This window comes from Monodon monoceros, unplaced genomic scaffold (assembly GCF_005190385.1).
Source record: "Monodon monoceros isolate NGI ecotype Baffin Bay Population unplaced genomic scaffold, NGI_Narwhal_1 Super_Scaffold_10, whole genome shotgun sequence".
In the NCBI taxonomy this organism is placed as follows: Eukaryota; Metazoa; Chordata; class Mammalia; order Artiodactyla; family Monodontidae; genus Monodon; species Monodon monoceros.
The window spans coordinates 40,700,617-40,726,493 of NW_021703766.1; the positions used below are offsets into that span (position 1 = coordinate 40,700,617).

At 46.5% G+C, this 25,877-nt stretch overlaps 1 protein-coding gene and 1 pseudogene across 1 annotated transcript in view; both read right to left on the minus strand.

The window, feature by feature from the left end:
- Nucleotides 1-25,877, minus strand: part of RHPN2 (rhophilin Rho GTPase binding protein 2) — a 58,505-nt gene that overhangs the window by 28,432 nt on the left and 4,196 nt on the right. The window contains exons 2-3 of the mRNA XM_029209428.1: nt 16,359-16,474; nt 2,001-2,129 (exon numbers count right to left, since the gene is read on the minus strand). Of these exons, the coding sequence (XP_029065261.1) occupies nt 2,001-2,129; nt 16,359-16,474 (245 nt within the window). The remainder of the gene's footprint in view (nt 1-2,000; nt 2,130-16,358; nt 16,475-25,877) is intronic.
- Nucleotides 19,415-20,399, minus strand: LOC114887663 (annotated as a pseudogene).

Below are 25,877 nucleotides of genomic sequence, written 5' to 3' on the forward strand. Positions count from 1 at the left end.
GTGAATGGGACTCAGCTATGTTTTGCAAACAGGGATTTCGCTCCCAGACCTGTAACAGGAGACCTCCTGGGGTTGCTCAGCCCAGCCTGGGGAGGAGGCCAGGAATGCAGGCAGGGTGAGTGGACAATAGGCTGTAAGCTGAAGCTGCCTCTGTGGGGGACAGAAAACAACAGGGCTAAGCTGAAAGCAGGCGAGCCCCAGCGGGGTGTATAGCTTCCCCAAAGCCCTTTCCTGAGGGAAAGTTGGATCCTGCTAGAAGGAGATGAAGACAGGCTGTGCTGCCCTGGGCCCCAGCGTGTTCCTGGCCTGACCCCGACGGGGCTGGCTCTCCCTGTGACTGTCCAGGAGCAGCCAGCGTCCCGAAGCCTCCGGGCCAGGGCGCCCCGCCCTCCACCTTGCGCTAATATAACTTTTTCCGTAACTTCCGGCTTCCCTGTGTTTTCTCATCTGCACAATGAGATTGTTTCTTCCCTGCCTACCTCATAGAAATGTTTAAAAATCAACCGTGCTGAGAAAAAAACAATCTGCTTTGAAAACAGGAAGAGGGGCTGATGGAAATGCAAGGTGTCATTATGCACCTGCACATCTCTCTCCTCTCTTCCCAACGCACAGGGGACCGACCGGACACTTAGAGCCGCACCGTGGTCACACAGGGGCCTTAACTGCATGTCTCTGGGGAACACCCTCGTGATGGACAGCCCTGTGCTTCTGTACGGTGAGGGGGGAATATGAAACATCCTACATTTGTCACCAAAGTTTGGCCCGGCCTTGCCTCCTGGAGGAACTTTGACCTTTGGGCAAAACACTGGAATTTAATACCAGAGCATAGGCTGGGGGAAGCTGTGCATTGACTGTTCTGATTAGGTGTCAGACTGCACTGGGAGCCCACAGGTAAGCGAGGCAGGCCACACGGGCTGGCTCACGGACAGTCACCAAAGGAGAAGAGGTTTCACACGTGACTCAGAAAAACACCTCGGGGACAGTGCAGAGGATTGGGGACAATCAGGAAAAGTACATTCCAAAGGTGACTCAAGGTTCCCCAACATTTTCATTCTGTTAATCCAGGGAATTATTTTCTGACTGGGTTTCCCCTGGGACTCCCTTATCTTTTGAGAAGTACCACTTCCCCACACAGAAAAGTATGTAAACTGTTCTTTAGAGCTCAAAGTTTTTTCTTTTTTTTACGGCAGCCCCACGCGGCATGTGGGATCTTAGTTCCCTGCCAGGGATCGATCCCACGCCCCCTGCGTTGGAAGCACAGAGCCTTAACCACTGGACCACCAAGGAAGTCCCCTCAAAGTTATTTCTTCTTAAAGATGGACTTTTCTTTCCAAGATAGCTCACCTTGGGGTGGGAGACTCTCTGAGCTTTTCTGAAGGTCACATCTCAACGTTTGGTCTCCTATAAACACTCCCTGAGGGAAGCTTCTGAATTAGAACATTTGTTTCTCAAATATTTAATGGGGGATATTTCCAAAGTGTCTCAGTCATACTGTCTCCTCAGGGAACTTGCAAAGGTCTCATAATCTTTGATATAAAAGGCAGTTTTTATGTTTTCGTACTCTTATCAACAGAATGACCCAGAGTCAGACCGTGTGCACGGTGCTGAGGCTGATGGAAGAAGGCAGGGCTTCCTGGGACCCGTCTGGCAGGCTGGCTCTCAAAGCTAACCACAGCCGCCCTTCCAGGGCATCTTTATGACAGAGCCACCACCCAGGCCACCTGAGAGACGCCATCTCCCCACCTGGACCCAGCCACATAGCTCTCCTGTAAAACTATGTCCCGTGTGTCCCCAGGACAAATAAATGCCTTCTTGTCCAAATGGCCAGGTATTTCCAACAAACTCCACGGGTTCATCCCTTTAATTCCTACACCTTACTCAACCCCAAATTGGATCAAAGTGGGGTCTGCCACACCCTCAGGCCTATCTGTGCACCATCCCTGATGTAGGCATGTTCCCAGGCTCAGAAAGTATCCAAAAGAAGTGTTGCCCCCACTTACTCTGTGCTCTGATAGACTCCCACCGAGATGTTGAGCCCCTCCAGCTCTTCCTTCAGCATTTGCAGGTCTGAGTTCAAGAAGCTCAGTTCCAGGCGCACCTGCTCCCGTACCTTTTGGTTCGTGGCTGCTCTGTTAAAAGAGAGCGGGGAGAGAAGCATCCTCAGCCAAGCATCCCAGCTGCCGGGTGAGCAGATACCCCAACCCTTGTCCCCATAGGGAAGCTCTGAGGGTCTGCCTGCAGACGGACGAGCCAGATGTGATCAGATAAGGTGTCTCAGGGATGCTGGGCACCTGCCCCATTTTGAGCCACACCTGCCAATAAATGGACCTAGGATATAGCCAATGACACTGAGCTGCCTGACATGAATGCTAAGACCACTCTGTAAGAATTAGCCTTGAGAAGAGAAAAGGGAGTTGCTCCTAGTCACCCATAAGAGACCATAAATTTTCCCCCTAAAAGGAAATGGATGAGAAATAGAGGAGGAGGTAACACTCCCCAGTTCATCCTATGAGGCCAATATCACCCTGATCCAAAACCAGAGGAAGACGCCACAAGAAAACAAAATAACCAATCAATATCCTTCATGAATACATATGCAAAGATCCTCCATAAAATATTAGCAACCTGAATCTAGCAACATATACAAAGGATTATACATCACGACCAAGTGGGATTTATCCCAGGAATGCAAGGTTGGCTTAATATCCGAAAATCAATTAATGTAACACACTATATCAACAGAATAAGGGATAAAAAATAAATTGTCATCTCAACAGATGCAGGAAAAAGAGCATGTGATAAAGTCCAACACAGATTTATGATAAAAATCCATAACAAGCTAGGAATAAAAGATAATTTACAAAACTTGATAAAGGGCATCTACAAAAACCCACAGCTAACATCATACTTAATGGTGAAAGATTGATGCTTTCCCCCTTATGATCAGGAACAAGGCAAAGATGTCCATTTATGCCACTTCTAATCAACACCATACTGGAGGTTCAAGCCAGCAGCAATAAAATAAAGAAAGAAATGATAGGCATCTGGATTGAAAGGAAGAAGTAAAACTGTCTTTATTCACAGCTGTCATAATCTTGCATGTATAAAATCCCCAGGCATCCACAAAACAAATACTGGAACTAATAAATTTAGTTAGGTCACAGGATACAATTCAAAATATACAAATCACTTTTTTTCTATATACTAGCAATGAGCAATCTTGAAATGAAATTAAGAAAATTTCACTCGAAATAGTATCAGAAAGATTAAAATACCTAGGAATAAAATTAAGAAAAGAAGCACAAGACTTGTACACTGAAAACTTCAAAACACTGCTGTGATATTTAATGGAGAGACATTCCATGTTTTTGGATTGGAAGACTCACTATTGTCAAGAGGTCAATTCTCTCCAATTGATCTATCAATTCAAAGCAATTCCAATCAAAACGCTAGTAAGCTTTTTAGTAGAAATAGACAAACTGAGCCTAAAATTTATATGGAAATGCAAAGGGCTTAGAAGGCCCAAAGAAGTTTGAAAAAGAACAAAGTTAGAGGATTTATGCTATCTGATTTTAAAACCTACTATAAAGTCTCAGTAATCAAGATGTGGTATTGGCATAAGGAACGGCAATGGAACTGAACAGAATCCAGAAATACATCCTTACATTTATGGTGAATTGCTTTTGACAAAGGTGACAAGAAAATTCAAGGGGGAAAAAAGTCTTTCTGACAAATGATGCTGAAGCAATTGGACATCCCTAGGCATGTCAGTGTCCCCAAGACCACCGCCAGGTTCAGCGATTTACTAGAAGGACTTGCAGGACTCAGGATATAGTTGTACGCATTGCTCTGATTTATTACAGGAAAAGGACACAAAGCAAAATCAGCTAAGGGAAAGGTGCATGGGGTGAAGTCTGAAGGAAACCAGGCACAGGCGCTAAGCGTCCTCTCTCCCAAAGGAGTAACACAGGACATGCGTAATTCCTTCAGCAAACAGTTGTGACAACGCATGTGAAAATGCTATCTTCCAAGGAAGCTCATCGGGGTTTTTACTGGGGGCTGGTCAGGAAGACACCTCTGCCTAGCATGTTCCAAAATTCAAGACTCCTAGAAGGAAAGCGGGTATTCAATATAAACCACATTGCGCAAATAGTTTAGTGAGCTCCTCTTATCAGTTCTGGGAATGGTGGGAACTCTCCTGAAATCTAAGTTTCCAGATACCAGCCAAACACCAACCTTGCAAGCAGGGCTTTCTAAGGATAGCTGTCTCAGGCCGGCTATGATAACTCTTTTCTGCACAATAGGCAAAAAATAAATCTCAACCTAAATTTTACACCAAACCAAATATTAAGTCAAAATGATCAGAGACCTCAGCAAAAAAGCAAAAACTCCAAAACTTCTAGAAGAAAATCTTCATGACCTTGAGTTTGACAAAGTATTCTTAGCTACACACCAAAAGCACAATCCATAAAAGAAGCAACTGAGGACTTCCCTGGTGGCGCAGTGGTTAAGAATCCACTTGCCAATGCAGGGGACACAGGTTCAATCTCTGCTCCGGGAAGATCCCACATGCTGTGGAGCAGCTAAGTCCGTGGGTCACAACTACTGAGCCTGTGCTCTAGAGCCCGCAAGCCACAACTACTGAGCCCGTGTGCCACAACTACTGAAGCCCGCGTGCCCTAGAGCCCACATGCCACAACTACTGAGCCCACGTGCTGCAACTACTGAAGCCTGTGCACTCTAGGGCCTGCGTGCCGCTACTACTGAGCCCGCTTGCTGCAACTACTGAAGCCTGCGTGCCTAGAGCCCATGCTCCGCAACAAGAGAAGCCACCACAATGAGAAACCAGTGCACCGCAACAAAGAGTAGCCCCCACTCGCCGCAACTAGAGAAACCCTGTGCACAGCAACGAAGACCCAACGCAGCCAAAAAAAAAAGAAAAGAAATAAAAATAAACTGCACATAAAGAAAAAAAAGAAATTGATTAACTGGACTCATCAAATTTAAAAACTTCTGTGCTTCAGAAGATACCATCTAAAAAAAACAATGAAAAAAGACAGACTGGGAGAAAATATTTGCAAATTATATATCTGATAAAGAATCTGTATCCAGAATATATAAAGAGTTCTGTTAATTAAATAACAAAAAGACCACTCAATTTCTTTTAATGGGCAAAATATTTTTTTTAGTTGATTATAATTGACATACAACATTATATTAGTTTCAGGTACACAACATAATAATTCTATATTTGTATATTTTCAAAATGATCACCACAATAAGTCTATTTGCCACCTGTTACCATACTTAGTTACAGAATTTTTTTCTTGTGATGAGAACTTTTAAGATCTACTCTCTTAGCAACTTTCAAACATACAATACAGTATTATTAACCATAGTCACCATGCTGTACATCACATTCCCATGACTTATTTTATAACTGGAAATTTGTACCTTTTGACCACATTCACCCATTTCATCTCCCCTGCAGCCCCCACCTCTGGCAACCACCCATCTGTTCTCTGTATCTATGAGCTTGGGGGTTTTTGTTTGGTTTGGTTTTTTATTATTTTTTAAAATATTTATTTATTTATTTATCTGGCTGTGCCAGGTCTCAGTTGCGGCATGCGGGATCTCTTAATTGCGGCACGCAGGATCTTTAGTTGCGGCATGCAAACTCCTAGTTGTGGCATGTGGGATCCAGTTCCCTGACCAGGGATTGAACCTGGGCCCCCTGAATTGGGAGCATGGAGTCTCAGCCACTGGACCACCAGGTAAGTCCCTAGGAGTTTTTGTTTGTTTTGTTTTAGATTCCACATATAAGTGAGATCACATAGTATTTGTCTTTGTCTGACTTACTTCACTTAGCATAATGCCCTCAAGGTCCATTCATGTTGCTGCAAATGGCAAGATTTCATTCTTTTTTATGGCTAAGTAATATTCCATGGTGTATGTGTTTGTGTGTGTGTGTATCACATTTTCTTTCATCCATTCATCCATTGATGGACACTTAGGTTGTTTCCATATCTTGGCTATTGTAAATAATGCTGCAATGAACATAGGGATACATATATCTTTTCAAATTAGTGTTTTTGTGTTCTTCAGATAAATATCCAGAAGTGGAGTACATAGGTCGTGTGGCAATTCTATTCTTAATTTTTTGAGGAATCTCAATACTGTTTTCCATAGTGGCTGTACCAACTTACAGACCCACCAACGCTGTAGGAGTGTTGGGATTGTTTTCTTAATTTATCTTTCTGATAGTTTATTATTAGTGTATAGAAATGCAACTGATTTCTGTATATTGATTTTGTATCCTGCAACTTTACTGAATTCATAAAATGGGCAAAAGATTTGAATAAACATTTTACTAAAGAAGTTCTATGAATGGCTAATAAGCGCACATGAAAAGATGCTCAAAGTCTTTAGTCAACAGGGAAATGCGTGTTAAAACCATAATAAGATTCCAATACACAACTACTAGATTGGCTATGATAAAACAGACAAACAATAACAAGTGTCAGTGAGGATGTATAGAGAAACTAGAACCCTCATGCACTGCTGAATGTAAATGACATAGCCACTTGGGAAAACAGCTGGGTAGTTTCAAAAAATGTTAAAACATAAACTTAGCATACAACCAAGTAATTGCACTCCTAGGAATCTATACGAAAAAAATGAAAACATATGTCCAAACCAAGACATGAGTGTGAATGTTTATAGTAGCATTATTCCTAATAGCCCCCAAAGTAGAAAGAATCCAGATATCTAACTGGCAAATGGATAAGCAAAATGTGCTATATCCATAGAACGGAATAGTGTTAAGCAGGATGGAGAAACAAACTTTACCCAAATTCTCAAAGCAGGGGTTCTGCCACCTACTCGAAGACCTTACAGGTGCTAGCTGGAGATTGAGTTCAATCACCAGTAGCCAATAACTTAATCAATTGTGCCCTGGTAATGAAGTAATGAAACCTCCATTAAACCCCTAAGTGATGGGGAACTTCCAGGTTGGAGAACACATTGAGGGGCAGAGAAGGAGGCCTGCCTGCAGAGGGGATGGTGGCTCCTCTCCCTCCTCGGCCTGTGGATCTCTTCCACCTGGCTGTTCCTGAGCTGTATCCTTTAAAAATAAACCACAATAAAAACCCAGTTCTAAGCCAGGTCTTGCTGAGCACATTTCCTTGAACCATTCTGGCAAGTCCTCAGCCATGGCTCAGGCCAGGTACCAGAACTGTCCTCATCCGTGAAATGGGTCACCAGCCAAGAGCTCCAGCCAGCCAGAGAGACAGTACCTGACTACCTTCTCCTCCTCAGCTGATGAAAATCCATCTACCTGTCATTGGCCAGCTTTGCTCACCACCTGTCCACCTTCCCTCCAGAGAGCAAAGCGCTAAACCACTTCCCCTGCAGTTGGCCCTCTCCCCTGGGGCTTCCCCTGCCTTGCACATATTTGGGCCCATCAGTTTCTCTCCGTGGTGCATATATATACCCTTCTCTCTCTCTCTCTCCCTCTCTCCCCCTCCCTTGCTTCAGCTCGTTCTCCATGACCAACCAACAAGCTTATGCCCCCTCAGAAAGAGCAGCTGTGACCTGGCTGCAGATAGGATGGCACTTGCCCTCTCACTGCCCAGTAAGTTTTCACACATGCACGTCTGGACTCCCCAGCCAGGCAAGGAGATATTGGAAGCTCAGTTGGTGAATGTCATTGGTTTGGGAGTTTTTTTTGGAGAAGGGCACGATCACCAATAAGAAATGCATTTATATCACAGCACAGTACATACATACACCTCCCGCCCCCAAAAACAAGCCTCACAAAACCATACTCTGCCATACATGTGATGCTCTCCAACATACTCTGTTCGAACTCTAATAACTTCTTTTTTAAAAACAATAATGTTTGAAACTCTCCATTTCTGATTCTCTGACACCAACTGGGTGCCCAACAATTCAATTCAATTCTGACACCAACTCCCAGAGTTAGAAGAGACCCCACAGGTTAAGGGCTCAGTGTCACAAGGCTGCTCCCACTTCGGGGGTCAGTTGCAAGCAGGTGGGGGCAGGGGTAGGGCACCTGAACTTCTGACCAACCAGCTACAAATCAGAGGTTCCCACAACCCCCTTCTCAGTTTCAATAATTCACTAGAAAAACTGGACAGGTACATGTAAAAGTATGAAATTAGAACAGTCCCTAACACCATACACAAAAATACACTCAAAATGGATTAAAGACCTAAATGTAAGGCCAGACATTATCAAACTCTTAGAGGAAAACACAGGCAGAACGCTCTATGACATAAATCACAGCAAGATTCTTTTTGACCCACCTCCTAGAGAAATGGAAATAAAACCAAAAATAAACAAATGGGACCGAATGAAACTTCAAAGCTTTTGCACAGCATAGGAAACCATAAACAAGACCAAAAGACAACCCTCAGAATGGGAGAAAATATTTGCAAATGAAGCAACTGACAAAGGATTAATCTCCAAAATTTACAAGCAGCTCATGCAGCTCAATAACAAAAACACAAACAACCCAATCCAAACATGGGCAGAAGACCTAAATAGACATTTCTCCAAAGAAGATATACAGACTGCCAACAAACACATGAAAGAATGCTCAACATCATTAATCATTAGAGAAATGCAAATCAAAACTACAATGAGGTATCATCTCACAACAGTCAGAATGGCCATCATCAAAAACTCTAGAAACAATAAATGCTGGAGAGGGTGTGGAGAAAAGGGAACACTCTTGCACTGCTGGTGGGAATGTGAATTGGTACAGCCACTATGGAGAACAGTATGGAGGTTCCTTAAAAAACTACAAATAGAACTACCATATGATCCAGCAATCCCACTACTGGGCATATACCCTGAGAAAACCATAATTCAAAAGGATTCATGTACCACAATGTTCATTGCAGCTCTATTTACAATAGCCAGGACATGGAAGCAACCTAAGTGTCCATCGACAGATGAATGGATAAAGAAGATGTGGCACATATATACAATGGAATATTACTCAGCCATAAAAAGAAACGAAATTGAGTTATTTGTAGTGAGGTGGATAGACCTAGAGTCTGTCCTACAGAGTGAAGTAAGTCAGAAGGAGAAAAACAAATACCGTATGCTAACATATATATATGGAATCTAAGAGGAAAAAAAAATGTCATGAAGAACCTAGGGGTAAGACGGGAATAAAGACACAGACCTACTAGAGCATGGACTTGAGGATATGGGGAGGGGGAAGGGTAAGCTGTGACAAAGTGAGAGAGTGGCATGGACATATATACACTACCAAACGTAAAACAGATAGATAGCTAGTGGGAAGCAGCCGCATAGCACAGGGAGATCAGCTAGGTGGTTTGTGAGCACCTAGAGGGGTGGGATAGGGAGGGTAGGAGGGAGGGAGACGCAAGAGGGAAGAGATAGGGGAACATACGTATATGTATAACTGATTCACTGTGTTATAAAGCAGAAGCTAACACACCACTGTAAAGCAATTATACTCCAGTAAAGATGTTTAAAAAAAATTCAGTAGAATGACCCACAAAACTCAGGAAAACATTTTACTTCCATTTATTGGGGTTTATTTTTAAAGGATACAGCTCAGGAACAGCCAGATGGAAGAGATCCACAGGCCGAGGAGGGAGAGGAGCCACCACCCCCTCTGCAGGAAGACCTCCTTCCCTGCCCCTCGATGTGTTCTCCAACCTGGAAGTTCCCCATCACTTAGGGGTTTAATGGAGGTTTCATTACTTCATTATCGGGGCATAATTGATGAAGTCATTGGCTACTGGTGACTGAACTCAATCTCCAGCCCCTCTCTCCTTCCCAGAAGTCCAGGGGTGAGGCTGAAAGTTCCAACCCTCTAAACAGGCTTGGTCTATTCTGGCAAATAGCTCCCCCTCCTGAAGGCCCCCTACCCCCATCAGGTGTCATCGCATTAGCATACAAAAGACATGCAGGAGGTTCCAAGGGTTTTAGGTGCACTGTGCCAGGAACCAGGCACAAAGACCAAATATTTATTTTTTATTATACCACAGCAACTCACTGAATTGATTTCATTACGCACCGTGGTTCACAATCTGCCCCTTGTAAAACCTGAGCTACAGAGGTGTTATTGAGAACATGACTGATTCACTAGCTGATAAAGTCTACGAGGGTACAAGGGAGGAAATCCTCCCAGCCCTCGGTATTGGGAACAACTTCTTCTTAGCAAATGGTCTGCTTCCAGCTAATGGGTATGAAATGTGTTCCAGGTCACATTCCCTTCTTACTGCTTGCCGGAAAACTCGGAGACAAACATGGCCCCCATCTAACAGAGGATATAAGAGCTTGTAGCGTGTACTAGCCTTACTTCCAGCTAAATCTCTTTTAATCTTCTTCCTCCTGCCCCATGTCCTCACTCGCTCCTGTTTTAACCTTACATGCTGTACGAGTGTGCCAGGGTGCCTCAAATACACGTTAGAGTGAGGCAAGACAAACAATCATAACTCCTGGAGGGACAAGACCTTTTCCTACTGTTTCTCTTGGAACCTGACATTGTCCTTTCCACCCGGTGGAGGCTTTCAATTTCAGCTGATGAAAGAAAAAAGGGCAGAGTAAAGACCACTCTCTAGAAGCAATGGTGTGTGCGTCGGGGATGGGGCTGGGGGTTTGGGGTATGGGGGGTGTGACTGGTTCTCAGCAACAGAATGGGTCCAGCTTAAATATGACAATTGAGGCCCTAAGACCCCCACCCAAACATCTGGAGAACCTCCAAATATGCCAACTCTTGATTTTCCCACCTCTATATATGGATCTGCTACTTATTCTAGACTTGGCAACAATTTGAGATTTAGGATTTGCAACAAATCAATGACCTGCTCTTTGGACATGGACCTGTTCATGTGAGTCATGCATCACTCCGGGAAAAGTTGGTAGCCAGGTGGGGCTCTCAGGGTGGGTTTCCACAATGCTGACCTTAGGGTGCAACGCTGATTGAGAAAGGAACCCTAGAACGCGTGCTGTTCCTAGTACAGGTCATGATTTTTCACGGATTCGCTGGTGGAGGGGGGCTTCTCGAATGAGGTGCCACCGGTTCAACATGGTGGGTGTGCCCAGTTCCCCTGTGCCCCAGCTGGGGGAAGAGCTGGCCCAAATCAGGGATGAAGACCAGAACCTCGGGCTCCTCAGTACTGGTGCTCTGCACCTCGGCTGCCTTTCTGGGTGAAAATGAATCCCTTCTAGGGGCCTTTTTGGAAGAACATGGGTTTTCTCAGCTTTCACTTGGGTGTGGTTCTACTCTGAAACCCCTGTGGTCTGATAACTGATGTTACAGCCAAAAGAGGCCCTGAGACCGACCAGGATGAGGCAGTAGGGTGTTTCAGCCCTTTCCTGCCCAGGGTCTCCCTGCCCATGTTCTCCACGGCCTCCTTCCGGCCTGGACCACCAAGGAGAGGCCGTCTCCCTTGGGTTTTTCCTAAAGAGCATACACATACTGCAAAAGTCAAGAATGGAAAGGTGGGACTTCCCTGGTGGTGCAGTGGTTAAGAATCCTGCCTGCCAACGCAGGGGACACAGGTTCGAGCCCTGGTCTGGGAAGATCCCACATGCCGTGGAGCAACTAAGCCCATGCGCCACAACTGCTGAGCCTGCGCTCTAGAGCCCGTGAGCCACAACTACTGAGCCTGCGTGCCACAACTACTGAAGCCCACACGCCTAGAGCCCGTGCTCTGCAACAAGAAGCCCCTGCTTGCTGCAACTAGAGAAAGCCCGTGTGCAGCAACGAAGACCCAACGCAGCCAAAAGTAAATAAATAAATTTATTTTTTAAAAAAACTTTAAAAAAAAGAAAAAAAGAATGAAAAGGTGTCCAACTTACTCTGAGTGATCAAGCCACCATATGTGAACAGGAAAAAGAAGGCCACAGTCTATGATTTCCTGAGGCCACTGACAACATCCAGGCATGTCCCTCAAGTTAGAGCCTCTGAGACCTTTTCCACCATAGACACCCCATGGGATGTATGGTTTCTTTGCCCCGAGTCCAAAATTTCTCTAACATCCCCATGTTTTGTCTTAAAGATGTACATGAATTTGCGTTCTGACCCATGAATCTCCATTTATTTTAGTGTAATTTTTCTCCCAAGTCTTTTAGTAAAATTGTCCCTCCAGGAACAGGCTTGTTGACAGGCAACACAGGCTTGTACCAGCTTCACAGACCTTACTGGAACAGTTCGGCCTTAATCTGTCTGACCCCAAACCCTGCTCTGCCAGGGATTCAGGAAAGCTAGAGCAAGTATTGCCCAGTGCCCTCATGCGGCCACCTGGCTAAGGCAGCAGATCAGCCGGTCTGGCAGGACACCTGCTTCCAGCCCATCCCTCAGTGTAGAAAGGCAGGCCTCAGAGTTGGTGCAGGCCCCCAAGGTTTTGGCTCGTACACCCCACTGCCCAGACACCAGCCCCTCTCAGAACTGACAGTGTGGGCAGTCATTAACCTCAAGTCACTCTCATACAGCCCAAATCACCCCAGGGCACCCCTGTCCCAGAACTTCACGACCCTCTGGTCCAGAAATCGCAAACTGGAGGTCCATGGGACTTGCTCACTCGATTCTCAGGATGTTATTTCTTCCCCCTTGAATTAGTTGCCGATATTTTAAAATTCAACTATCAGAAGATAAAAAAGGGGACAAAAGTCACATCTCTCTCTTCTCCTGAAAAAGACAAAACAAAGCAAAACTGAAGATCTGGCAACCCTGGCCCTGCCCCCCCATGGGCCACACTGTAGCTGCCCCCTCCAGAGAGCATATGCTCTGCTCTTTACTGCAGTCCCCGCCACTCCCTAACGCATCACAGCACCAGTCCCAGCCCCCTTCACTCTTTTCCATGCGCACCTGGCCCCGAGAAGGGAACCTGAAGCCCAAAGATATTAAATGACCCACGCTTATTCAAAGAACCAGTTAGTTAAAATTGAACTATGTGGCAACTTGCTTTAAATTTCACAGAGGCCATCTGTTTTTCAGAAACATCATCACGTTTCTACCCCAGCTTTTCTCAAGGGAGGGAAGGGAGTTAGGAAAAGAGAATATTATCCTTCCTTAGCCTAAAAAAGCACATTGAAAATATCTGATATCTTCCTAATCAGACTCCAGGAAGCTCATGGACTCTTGGCCGATATGGATCGGAGAAGAAGGCCTTGAAGGGGTAGAAAACCAGGCCCCTCAGAGCACCCGCCCAGACTCAAAACTCCCTGACCAATGCAGGTAAGGACTGGGATCCTCACGTTCCTGCATTTGGGGGGACATTTTCCCAAATGCCCACTCCCCCAAACATTCCAACTGCTCTGCCTTTATCAGGGAGCAACGGTAGGACATTTAGGAACCTGAAAACAGACAGACAGGATGGCAGGGCCCGGTTTATGACTGAAACTACCCTTTGCTGGCAGGGACAATCACCTAATCGGCCACCCAGAAACACTCACGGGCCAGAGCTGGGCTCGGCTACACGCCCTATTTGTTTTCGGAAAACCGTTGGTGCTGGTTAAGTCAGATTAATAAATACCTTTAGGGTTTCCTCTGACAACATTCCCCAGAGAGGGGCACTTTGAGCTTTTAGGTCACTGCAAGAATCATTAACAACCTCACTCCACCCCCACCCCGCCAGCTCAACTGCTGACCAGACAATGAGCCTCAGAGAGGCTGTTTGCTGGTGTCATTAACAGAGCAAGACAGACAAAACCGCCCTAGGCCCCACCTTAGCAACGCCAAGTGCCCTGGCCAGAGGGGGCCTCCCTGACCACCCTCCGTCTCCAAGGCCGCATCACACTGCGTCAGCCTCTATCACATTTCCCTTTCATCGGTGCCCTAGAAAACATCACCTCCTGACGTGAGTGGATTTGTTTGCTTGTGTGTTTCGGTTTCCCCTACAAGAGATTAAGCATCAGGAAAGCAGGGCCTCATCTGAATTGCTTGCGGCCTTATCCCCTCACAACTCAGACACGGCCTGCCACTTAGTAGGTGTTCAGTAAATCCATTTGTTGCGTGAATGGACAGGCACAGGGTCAGAGCTGCCCACCTGCCCCCTCGGCCACACAGCTGGCCTGGCAAGGTGTCAACCAAAAGCCAAGGCCACAAAACACACCAGGGGGACCACACCTGCAGCGTCCTCAGCACAGCAAGCTCAGCACACGGCAGGACTTCCCCAAATCGGGGGTTTGGACTTCCTTGGTGGCGCAGTGCTTAAGAATCCGCCTGCCAGTGCAGGGGACACGGGTTTGATCCCTGGTCCAGGAGGATCTTACATGCCACGGAGCAACTAAGCCCATGTGCCACAACTACTGGGCCTGCACTCTAGCGCCCACAAGTCGTAACTACTGAGCCCATGCACCACAACTACCGAAGCCCACGCACCCTAGAGACCGCCCGCTGCAACTACTGAGCCCACGTGCTGCAACTACTAAAGCCCACACGCATAAAGTCCGTGCTCCACAATGAGAGAAGCCACCGCAATGAGAAGCCCACGCACCGCAACAAAGAGTAGCCCCGCTCGCCACAACTAGAGAAAGCCCGCACGCAGCAACAAAAACCCACTGCAGCCAAAAAAAGAAAACCCACAAACAAACAAAATTGGGGGCCTCTCTCGAGCTGCACTGGCCGCTGAGGCCCGCTGTGCAGCATACCTGACAACTCCCATGTCCAGACTTCTCTGGGGACAGGGACATGGTCAGTCGTTTCAAAAGGTGGAATGTTACCGTATTTTCCCCAGTCTGCTCCAGGAACAGCCTCCCTTCCACCCTGTTACAGAAGTAGCTGGAGAAGAGGTTCCCAGACACTTGGCCACCCCAGGACTTGCATCCTCTGCTAGTCCATGAGCAACAAAACCAACACAGGCACAGCACTGTTGTTCCTGACCCAGGGGCAGTGCGTTGCTTATATTATTCTTCTAGGCCTTTGCAGTATTTCACAATAAAAATGCATGAAAGTAATCCACGCACTTTGTTAAAAGAACATTCAAACACTGAAAGGATAAAGTGACAAGTCACGTCTACCCACCCAACCCTGGTCTTACTCCCAAGAGCCCACTCTACTAACAGCTTTTTCTTCGCCCCTTTTGGAAAAAGTCTTTGCATACACAAAAGCATATGCACGTATTTTTTAAACACATACGCAGGGCATGCTGTCCTGCATCTCTCTTTTCCCCCATTTCATACCTCAGAGATCTTTCCTAACGAACAAATACAGACCGATTCAGACATGAATTTACTCCTAGTTCATGGTGAGAAACCCTCCTCTTGTCTTTACTGAGTGCTCGGGTGAGCGGCCCATATGGAACAGCAGATCACACTATTCGTACATGTATGTGACCACCAGAGTCTTGTGGCTCTTTTACCAATCCACCTGGTTTGGTGTATTTGTTTTTCCCAACAGCCTCCAATCAGCCTCAGGGCTCCCTAAGGTCTTCAACAGTGAAGCAAACCTACTGGGAACACCCATTATCCATATCCCGCCAGGTTTCCAGGTTCCAGGTCCCAGCAAACACTCCACATGTCTTTCTGAGGCTCCAGGAAGCATCTGTCTCACTTAGCCGGGCAGCAGACATACTGCCTGCCTCCATACCCAGTGCAGAAGGCAGCGTGGGGCTGGCAAGAGTCACCCCTAGAGCTCTGAAGAAGTCTGAACTCTTTGTAAACAAGAGGAAGCTGCCACATCATTTTGCATTGCATTGAAGGGTGTGGGGAGGGCTTAGAGCTGCCTACAGGTAAGGCCTCTGTGAGTTCTATGATTGATAAGTAACTATGTTACCATCAGAGAATAATAATGAGTGCCCCAAGAGCCCAGAGCTGTACTGGGCCCCTCTCATTAAAGATGGACACTGGCAATTGAAAGGCTCCTATTCCCTCCTTTCTGCCTTCCTTTTCTTTCTTTCTTTTTTTTTTTCCCCTTTTTATTTTTTCAAATCTCATGTTTTTAACCTAAGTATAGTTGATTTACAATGTTGTGTTGCCTTTTCTTTCTCTAGACATTCAACAAATATTTAGCAAGCAGTGATTCTAGATCAGGCATAGTGCTACGCAGTAGAGAAAACAGGTCCCAAAGAAAGCAGGGAAAACAAACAGGAATCAGATCATTGGACTTCCCCCATCGCCCTTCTATCCCAAACACACAGACAGGCTGTGTAAAATACTTCTCTTTGACACAACCAAGCTCCAGGCGAGACAGGGCCCGCTCCAGGTGCCAGAAATGAGGAGGAAACTCAAAGCTAAAACCAAGAGCTGAGAGAGGAAGCTGGGCGGGCCTGGGAGTTTAGGAAATAGATGGACAGGCCTCAGGAGAGTCCGGGCTCCCAGCCAAGGTGGTAGAGCCAGCAGACACCTACTTCAGAAGGTTCTCCGCTCCCGTTCTCATCCGCATGGCTTTCAGGATCTGCTGGTTCAAGGCAGCCCTCTGATTCTGCAGTTTACTCCGGCCAGTCTGTGCGAGGGGATTGCAACCCTGAGGGAAAACAAGAGACGCCCCTTCAGAGGTCAGCCACTCTAAAAATGATGACAAACGTCTAATACAACAGAAAATGTTTTAAAAACTCATTTTTTCTGAAAGTAAAAGTAATATATTTTCCAACATGGAAAATATATAAAATACGAAAAATATAAAAAAAGTCAGTCCTAATAACACAACTCCAAAACAGCCACTGTGATTGGTTTCTTTCCTGCCCACCTATTTTACAATATATGCATATTGTTACTTTCCACATTAGTGGCTGAGTAGGGAGTTCCCCAGACCAGCCCCATGTCTGGAGCTTCACAGGACTCAGCACACAGTTGCACTCAACAGCTAAGATTTATGACAGCAGTTTAGTAAAGATACATAGCTGGATCATAGGGAAGAAGAGGTAGAGTCTGGAGGAATCCACGTGCAGGCTTCCTTATGCTGCCTCTGTCCTATGACGGGTCACACAAAGCACATTCTTCCCCCAGCAACAAAAATGCAGCAACATGCATGCAGTGTCACTGCCCAGGTTGGCCCATTAGAAAATCAAATTCACAGTTTTTATTAGGGGCTGATCACAAAGGCACCTTCTGCCTAGCACATACCAAAATTCCGGGCTGCCGAAAGGAAAGCAGGTGTTCATTGCAAACCACATGGTTTTCGCCATTAGTTTAGACACAGCGAGCCAACTTCATCACTTAGGGGATGAAAGGAACACTCCAAGAGCCAAGCTCCCAGAGACCAGGCAGGGGCCAACCTTGCAAGCAGGTCTTCTTAAGGAAAGCAGCCTCAGGTCTGCCATGTTAACCCTTTTCTGCACAGTGGCACACATAGGCTATCATGTTTTCTCACTTAATACTCTATCATGAAAATTTCCTGTTACGAAGTGCTCCTCAAAACCATGATTTTAATAATTGCATAATGTTGCCTTTTTTTAGGATTTACCATTTCCTTATGGTCAGACAGATTGTTTCCAAGTATCTGCTATTATCTATAATTATTTGGTGCATATTTGTAAACACGAATCTTTGTAAACCTCAAGTCTTTCCTTTAAGATATATTTCTAGGACTGAGTTACAGGGCGTCTAACCTCTTTAAGCCCCCTCCTCCCCCTAAGCACCAGCCCAATTATCCTCCAGCAAAGAAAGGTACTATTTCCTGTCCCTTCTCCCTGATAGCATTAGGCAACCATGAGTCTATTGATAATTTCTGTCTGTATAGACTTGCTTATTCTGGACATTTCACTTAAGTGGAATGATACAGAATACAGTCTTTCATGATGGGCTCCTTTCACTCAGCATAACGTTTTCAAGGTTCCTCCGTGGTGTAGAACATATCAGTACTTCACTCCTTTTTGTCCCTAACACTCCAATCAATATGAACATTCATTTATCCATTCATCAGTTGATGGACATTTGAGGGTGCTTTCACTTTTTGGCTCTTATGAATAGGGCTGCTTATTTGTGTGTAAGTTTTTATGTGGATGTATGTTTTCCTTTCTTCTCTTGGCTATAGATCTAGGAATGGAACTACTGTGTCATATGGTTAGTTCTATGTTTAACCATTTGAGGTCAAATTTCCCAAAGCGGCTAAAATATTTTACATTCCCACCAACACCAGATGAGGGTTCCAATTTACCCCTATCCTCATCAATACTTGTTACTGTCTTTATTAGAGCCAACCTAGGATGTGTGCTATCTCACTGTGGTTTTGATTTGCATTTCCCTTATGGTTAATGATGTTAAACATCTTTTCTTGTGCTTATTGGCCATTTATGTATCTTTGGAGAAAGATCAATTCAGATTCCTTGCCCAACTTTTTTTTTTTTTTTTTTGCCACATCACAGGGCATGCGAGATCTTAGTTCCCCAATCAGGGATCGAACCCTCGCCCCTGAAGTGGAAGCGCAGAGTCTTAACCACTGGACCGCCAGGGAATTCCCTCCTTGCCCTTTTTTTTTTCTCTTTGTGGTACGCGGGCCTCTCACTGTCGTGGCCTCTCCCGCTGTGGATCACAGGCTCCAGACACGCAGGCTCAGCGGCCATGGCTCACGGGCCCAGCCGTTCCGTGGCATGTGGGATCTTCCCGGACCGGGGCGCGAACCCGTGTCCCCTGCATCGGCAGGCAGACTCTCAACCACTGCGCCACCAGGGAAGTCCCCTCCTTGCCCATTTTTAAACTGGGTTATTTTTTACTGTTGAGTTTAAAGTATTATTTTCAATCTTTGCCAAATTGATATGCAAAAAACAGGTATCCCATGCTCCCAATTTGCAAGGATTATTAGTGAAGATAAATATTGTTTTTCATATATTATTGATCACTTGAATTGCTTTTTCAGTGAATTGTCTGTGTTCTCTATCCATTATTTCCTGGGGTATTTAGATTACAATCAGTGTTTCATTGTGAAAAGTTTAAAATCAGAAAAAGAGTTTCTTTTTTTTTTTTTTTTTTTTAGCTGTGCAGCTTGCGGGAGCTTATTCCCCACCAGGGACTGAACCTGGGCCACCACAGCGAAAGCGCCAAGTCCTATAACCACTGGACCGCCAGGGAATTCCCATCCTTTTTTTTTTTTTCTTGCAACTGTGTTAGTCTCTTTTTATTCTTTTGGTAATTTCTTCCAGAGTTAACTACTTCCATTTGTAGGTGATGAAATGTGTAAGAAATCCGCTTCAAATGTTGGCACTGCTATGAGCATGGTCTTTCCCTTTACTTCAACTGAATCACTGTTGATTCTTGTTTATATTCCAAGTCCCGGAAGTGGTTTTCACTGTGGAAGTTATCTGAAGATGGCCTTATGCTTTCTAGTAGTAGTCTACAACCAGGTTGTAGCTTCTCCAGGAAGGCTACACAGGATGGATTTAGATATTACATATTAAACTAAGAGGCATTCTCTCAATTGAGTTTAAACGCATTTTATTTTTAGACAACCTACATGACATTTTTTTTTCTCAGAAACAATGCCTCCGCTCCAAACAAATCAACATCGAAACGAAGAGCTCAAGATGACATCAGTCCCATTTGTCTAAGTCCTGGTGTTGTGTGGATGGAAAGCAGCAGCCGGCTAGTTATGACGAGCAGGCGATAGATCCAAACAGCCAAATTTGTTGACATTTTTCCATTTCTAGACCATCCTTAAAAGAAAATCATATATGGGGTCACACCATCCTCACGGTAGTCCAGCAGAGCAGCCATGCTATCTGGATTCATGTTTTCACCAATAAAGAACTGATCGTTTTTGAAATTAGCAAGGATGTGCTTGATTTGTTCTGCAGTTCCTGTCATAAAAGGTTTTCCCCCTTTCTGGTCTCTGTTCTTGAAGCTTCCCTTTGATTAACTTCATGTAATCTTTTTTTTTTTGCAGTGCGCGGGCTTCTCACTGCTGTGGCCTCTCCCGCTGCAGAGCACAGGCTCCGGATGCGCAGGCCCAGCGGCCATGGCTCACGGACCCAGCCGCTCTGCGGCATGTGGGATCTTCCCAGACCGGGGCACGAACCCGCGTCCCCTACATCGGCAGGCGGTCTCCCAACCACTGCGCCACCAGGGAAGCCCTTAATGTAATCTTTGAAGTACTTCTTGTAGGCTTCTTTTGTGAAGCTGGTTTCCTGCAAGTGATGGTTCATGACAATAACCACACCAGTGATTACTGTGCAGTCGGTACCTTCGCCCTCGGGGCCTTCAGCGGAGGCAGTCATCAATGTTACCCTCTGTCCTACTGCCCATATTCCCCTCCACCTCCAGACACAGCCCGTCCGCGACCTCCCGGATCTTGTGGATGTCGGAGAACATTTCATCATGGCTGATGAGGTCCCGGTAGATGATCATGATGGAGGGAGACATCGGTGGCACTAGCTTAGTAAGAGCCCGGAGCTCAGAGGGAGCGTGGTGCAGCCGGAGCGGCGCTCGGCGGGGAAGGGGGAGCAGGTGGAAAAGCTTTTTTTTTTGTTTTTAATTAAAGTAGAATTGATTTACAATATTGTGTTAGTTTCAGGTGTACAGCAAAGTGATTCAAAAAATTTCCTTTTAGCCTAATAGTGTTTTTCCCACCCCAGCAGGTAGAAGCCCAGGGATCTGAGGGAACGCTCCATTCCTTTCTGAAGCTTATCTTTCGGTTCCGCCCTGGCGGGCTTGTAATCACACCCTGGGAGTGGCTGGTGGACAGTATTTGGTGAGGGGACTGCCCTTTCTCTCTGCGTCACTGCCTTGGTCACTGCCATCACAGCTCCACACATACCTAGCCTCCCACACCTCTGCCCAAGCCACATCCATGGCCTTGACCTCAAGGAAGAAGAAATGGGTTCTCTGCTGCCCCAACCTTCTCAGGCATTCCCATATCAGTGGCCTTTAGACTAGAGGGTCAGAAATAAGTTACATCTCTCCTTCCACAAAGATTTTTCACTCTCCTATCCCAGCAGGTGGCCACCCACCTGTCCCCCATGCAGCCGCCCAAATTCAAATTACACAGATATTCAGAATCTGAGCTGGAATAGTCTTAAAATTAACATCTTTCAAACCATTAAATGATCCCTGATTTAAAATAAAAATCAGAAAACTAATTCTCTCTTTTCAGATCTAAGATTAAAATGTCTTTAATATTAAGATAACTTAAAAGTAAAGGGCTAAAATAATTGCCGGTCTCTTTCCTTTCCACGTCCTAAAATTACTATGAAGGCATGGCTCAATCTGACTTAAAATTACATGGCTCACCAAGGCTGTGTTCTATTTTACAGAGAAGCCTTAATAACTAATTCCTTTACATACATTCCCAGAGCTAAGATTACGCAGCCATTCCAGCTCACGGATAAGAACTTTTTCCTGCTCCCATACTTCACCCAACTTCTGGCTGGCCTGGAATCACTACACCCTAACCAGCCCACAGATATAGGGTCAAGTTTCCAGATAAGACATAGGAATGCTTAGGATTAGATTTGACTGAGTAATTGGACCGCAAACTACATTACTTCTTACTGACAGGTAGGAATGCCAGACCTGTTGGAAACACCAGAAACGCCCGCAGGGCTGTTTGGAAACTTCCCAGAGCCCTGAGAGGTGAATCTGGGCGAGACTGTCCAAAAGACCCCCTGGCATCACCAGAGGCTGCTAGCTGTCCACTGGCCCCTGCCAGGGGTTCTCTGCTAGTGGGGACCCACAGTCCTCAACCATATCTTAGTTCTTAATTGGTTCACAACAGGATGTAGAGCTGCTCCAAACTGAACTGAGGGTTTGTGCCTAGGACCGAGGCAGCACCTGTCACGCCTGCCTGGCCTGGGAAGTGGGGAGGGATTAGGGGGAACAAATGAAAATGAACTGTCCTTGCCTCTAGGGTCACTGTCCACAAGTCTTACAGTGAAGTTGAGAGTCTGTCCACTACACAGAGTCTGTCAGTTACCTGACGAGCCTAAGGTTCGGGCATTGGCGTCAGTCTCAATACGTGGAAGGATGGTCCGACTGCCAACACCCAAGAATAGCAAGTACTGAGTAAAGCTCAGCTTCCTCACTAGCTTAGTGGGATCTCCCACGTTGTCAGTCAGCCCACGTGGACTCTGGTATGGCATCTCGGACCCCACAGTTCTGAGGCTTGGAGGGTAAGTGAGCTACTCAAGATGCTAGAGGCAGTAAGGGTGGGAGGAGGACTTAAGCCCACGTCCTTCCTGCCACTCTGAGATGAGCCTGAGCAGCAGGAATGTGTGGGAATGCGGGGACAGCTCGCCCACCAACCCCCGGACACCCCTTACGTGCTTCCTGGCTGAGGGCTGCCCAGCTCAGTGCATATCTTTTGGCCACAGTGACCCACGTCCCACTCTCCCACCTCGCAGCCCATAGCGGTCAGGGGTTGTAAATCCATGCTCCCACACCTCCTTTCCAAGGGGAAGGACATCTGATTCATGCTTGGCTAGTTGTAAAACCAAAGACCCCAGCCCTGGGTTTGATTCAGGGTGAGCACCTGACATAGGACAACAGAGCCCATCAGGAGGGGTCTTCATTTTTCCCCATCAGCCTTGAACCTAGGAGAATGTGAGACTGGGCAGCTGCAGCCACGTTACCACTGTGGGGGGAGTGTCTCCCCCAAATGAAGCCAACCTAGGGGGAGCAGAGCTGAGAAACTGAGTTTTGGTGGCAGCATTTGAGCCCTAGATCAAGGCAGGCCTGAAGCCATTCCTCTGGGCTTCTCAGTTACAGGAGCCAAATGCATTCCCTTTCTTGCCTGAGCCATTCTTTAAAAATTGAGGTATAATTTACACATAATGAAATACATAGCTTTTTAAGTACATAGTTCAACGAGTTTGGACAAATGTGTATACCTATGTAACCACTATTCCAATCAGAATATAGACCATTCTCATTACCCCCCAAGGCAACCAAGACTCTGATTTCTATCACCGTAGACTTTTGCCTGTTCTAGAATGTCATATAAATGGAATCATAGGGCATGTACGCTTTTGTGTCTGGCTTATTTTGCTCAGTAGTATGCTTTGAGATTCATCCATGTTGTTGTACTTATCAGTGGTTTGCTCCTTTTAATTGCTGAGTAGAATTCCATTGTAGGAATGTACCACGGTGTGTTTATCTGCCTTGTTTATCTGCCTAAACCATTGGGGATTCGATCTTCTGGTAACCACAACTAAGAAAGTCTTAAGTAGAGTAAGTTCACCCAGAGTGAAAACTATTTGTTAATATACATGCACATGCCTTTAGGGTATAGTTAAGTTGTTCAGCTGGGAAACAAGTATTTAAGAGCAGCACCTAGGCAAATACCGGAGTCAGTGGATTTGGAAGAAAGGAAAGGCTACTTGACCTACAACATGCAGAGACTGACAGTGAAAAGGCAGACAGGCCAGGCCACTGGGAAGGCAGACACAGGGTAGGGAGCAGTCTTTCCTCCCCAGCAGGGGGTGGGGGGGGCCCTGCTCTAGGCAGTGCCTGGCGCTTGGCTCTCCTCCACCCCAAGAACCAGTGAGGGCCTTTCTTCTGCGCAGCCAAAGTTAAAGCCCACACATGTAGCTGTGTCTCCAGCAAATTGAGGGCACAGTGTGAACTTGAAGTCTCTAGGTCAGGAGTAAGACTGAGTGAGGGTGACCACGCAGGGTCCCCTGGCTCATGACCCTCACGCAAGGCATGGAAGAGTGGGGTACTTTTTGCTGCCTCTCCAGCACAAAGATATTTTCTCTGCCTTCCTTCCTAGTCATGCAACCCCTCACTCAACCACCGAGCTCTGGAAAACAGAATTGTTTGTTTATGAGTTAGCCAGAAGCTGTCAACCAGAAAGCATAGAAATAGCATGCAATACCCTGCAATACACAAAAATACATCTAATTTAACTTTTCACCATGCTGGAGACTCAGGGCAGTTTGGATGAACAGAATCTACCTTTTCTGTGTCCGTAAAAATTAAAACATGAATTTGGCACTTGTAAAGAGGTCTCCTCCCCTTCCAGGATCTCTGCCAGGTGCCTCCCTCTGGCGTCCCCATCCATTCACATGGGGGTAGGGGGCCACATTATGAACAGACTCCCTTCAGTCACTTCTACAAATCTTTACAGACACCTACAGTGTGTGTACAAAGTGCGTGCCACTCTACAAAGATTTACAATCACCAAAATTTCTAAGAGACAAATGTATTTTCAGACCCAACTGATGACCTGTTTATTTAAACTGGTAGGATGTACTCACCACTAGTGTGCAGTCCTTGGTGGGGGGGAGATGGTATGTGTGTGTGATTTTGTACACTTCTGTTGTTACCCTTTTGGACAACAATTTATGTTACTTTTATAATACAATAATATTGGAGAAAAAGAAACTACTTCTGAAGTTGTAGTTTTGGATCACCTGCCTTTTTCTCCTCTTAGAATCCAATCGAAACAGGATTTTCTAAGGCATATGGCCCTAGTGAACTCCGTGGGTCTGACTAGCAAGGCCAGAAGGACCTGCATCTCTCCCTGTTTCTGGCGCTACGGGCAGGAGACCTTGCCCCCAGCTGGCACCCCTTGCTGCCAGCTCTGCCAGACACTCAGTCTGGCTGAGCTGCACCTGCGGTTCCGCTTTCCTCTGTGGCCACTTCCAATACAGCCTTTGTGTCACAAGACTCTAGTACCTGAGCCAAAGGAGGAAGTGGTCATCAGGCTAAAGCCAATGCCCTGTATCATCAGGTGGTGTCTTGGAATCCGTCCAAATAGCCCCAGGAAGCAAGGGACATTTACAGTGTTACAGCTCATCATGCTGACTCTCCTCTGAGTCACCTGAAAATTCTGTTCCTGCCAGGGGACCCCCTCCTGGCCAGGATCCCGCAATGTGAGGAGGAGTTTGTCCACCACGCCCTCTGGGCTGCTGGTGTGCACCAGTGCAGCTGGACAGACCCTCACCAAGGCCATGATCAGCCTGGATCCAGCCTGGCCTGTAGGGTCTGGCTCTGACCATGGTGGGGTAGCGGGTGGGGAAGAGGCAGCAGCACAAACTTTTACACCCTTCCTCCTCCCTCCCCCGCCCCCACCTGGAGAAACATCATCACTACCCAATAAAAATGGGGGCAGGGACTTCCCTGGTGGCGCAGTGCTTAAGAATCCGCCTGCCAATGCAGGGGACACGGGTTCGAGCCCTGCTCCGGGAAGATCCCACCCACATGCCACGGAACAACTAAGCCTGTGCGCCACAACTACTGCGCCTGTGCTCTAGAGCCCACGAGCCACAACTGCTGAGCCTGAGAGCCACAACTACTGAAGCCCGTGCACCTAGAGTCCGTGCTCCGCAACAGGAGAAGACACCACGGGCTTCCCTGGTGGCGCAGTGGTTGGGAGTCTGCCTGCCGATGCAGGGGACGCGGGTTCGTGCCCCGATCCGGGAGGATTCCGCATGCCACGGAGCGGCTGGGCCCATGAGCCGTGGCCACTGGGCCTACGCGTCCGGAGCCTGTGCTCCGCAACGGGAGAGGCCACAACAGTGGGAGGCCCACATACCGTAAAAAAAATAAATAAAAAATAAAATAAAAGAGAAGCCACCACAACGAGAAGCCCGTGTGCCGCAACGAAGATCCAACGTAGCCAAAAATAGATTCTCAAAAAAAAAAAGATGGACTGGATGAGCCCCCATGACTCACCCTGTGCTCCTCAGATTCAGTCCAGCATGTCCCTCCACATGTGCTTATATAAGATGCACACGTGTGTCTAACGTGAAATTACACCCCACTAAGATGAATGGTGCAGAGGAGGACCTAAGAGGAGCCTCTGGGTTAAAAAAAATTCTCTTCCTTCCTTCTCTGCTGGAGCCTTGAGGAAATCCAGAGTAAACAGGGACCACGAACCAGGACACAGTGAACCTTGGGGCCCTGTCCAGCCTGGAGGCTTCTGTGAACAAGAAACAACTTCTCCTCCAGCTCTTGGGTAAAAACAATGGAGCTAAATTCATTTCGGGCCATTAGTG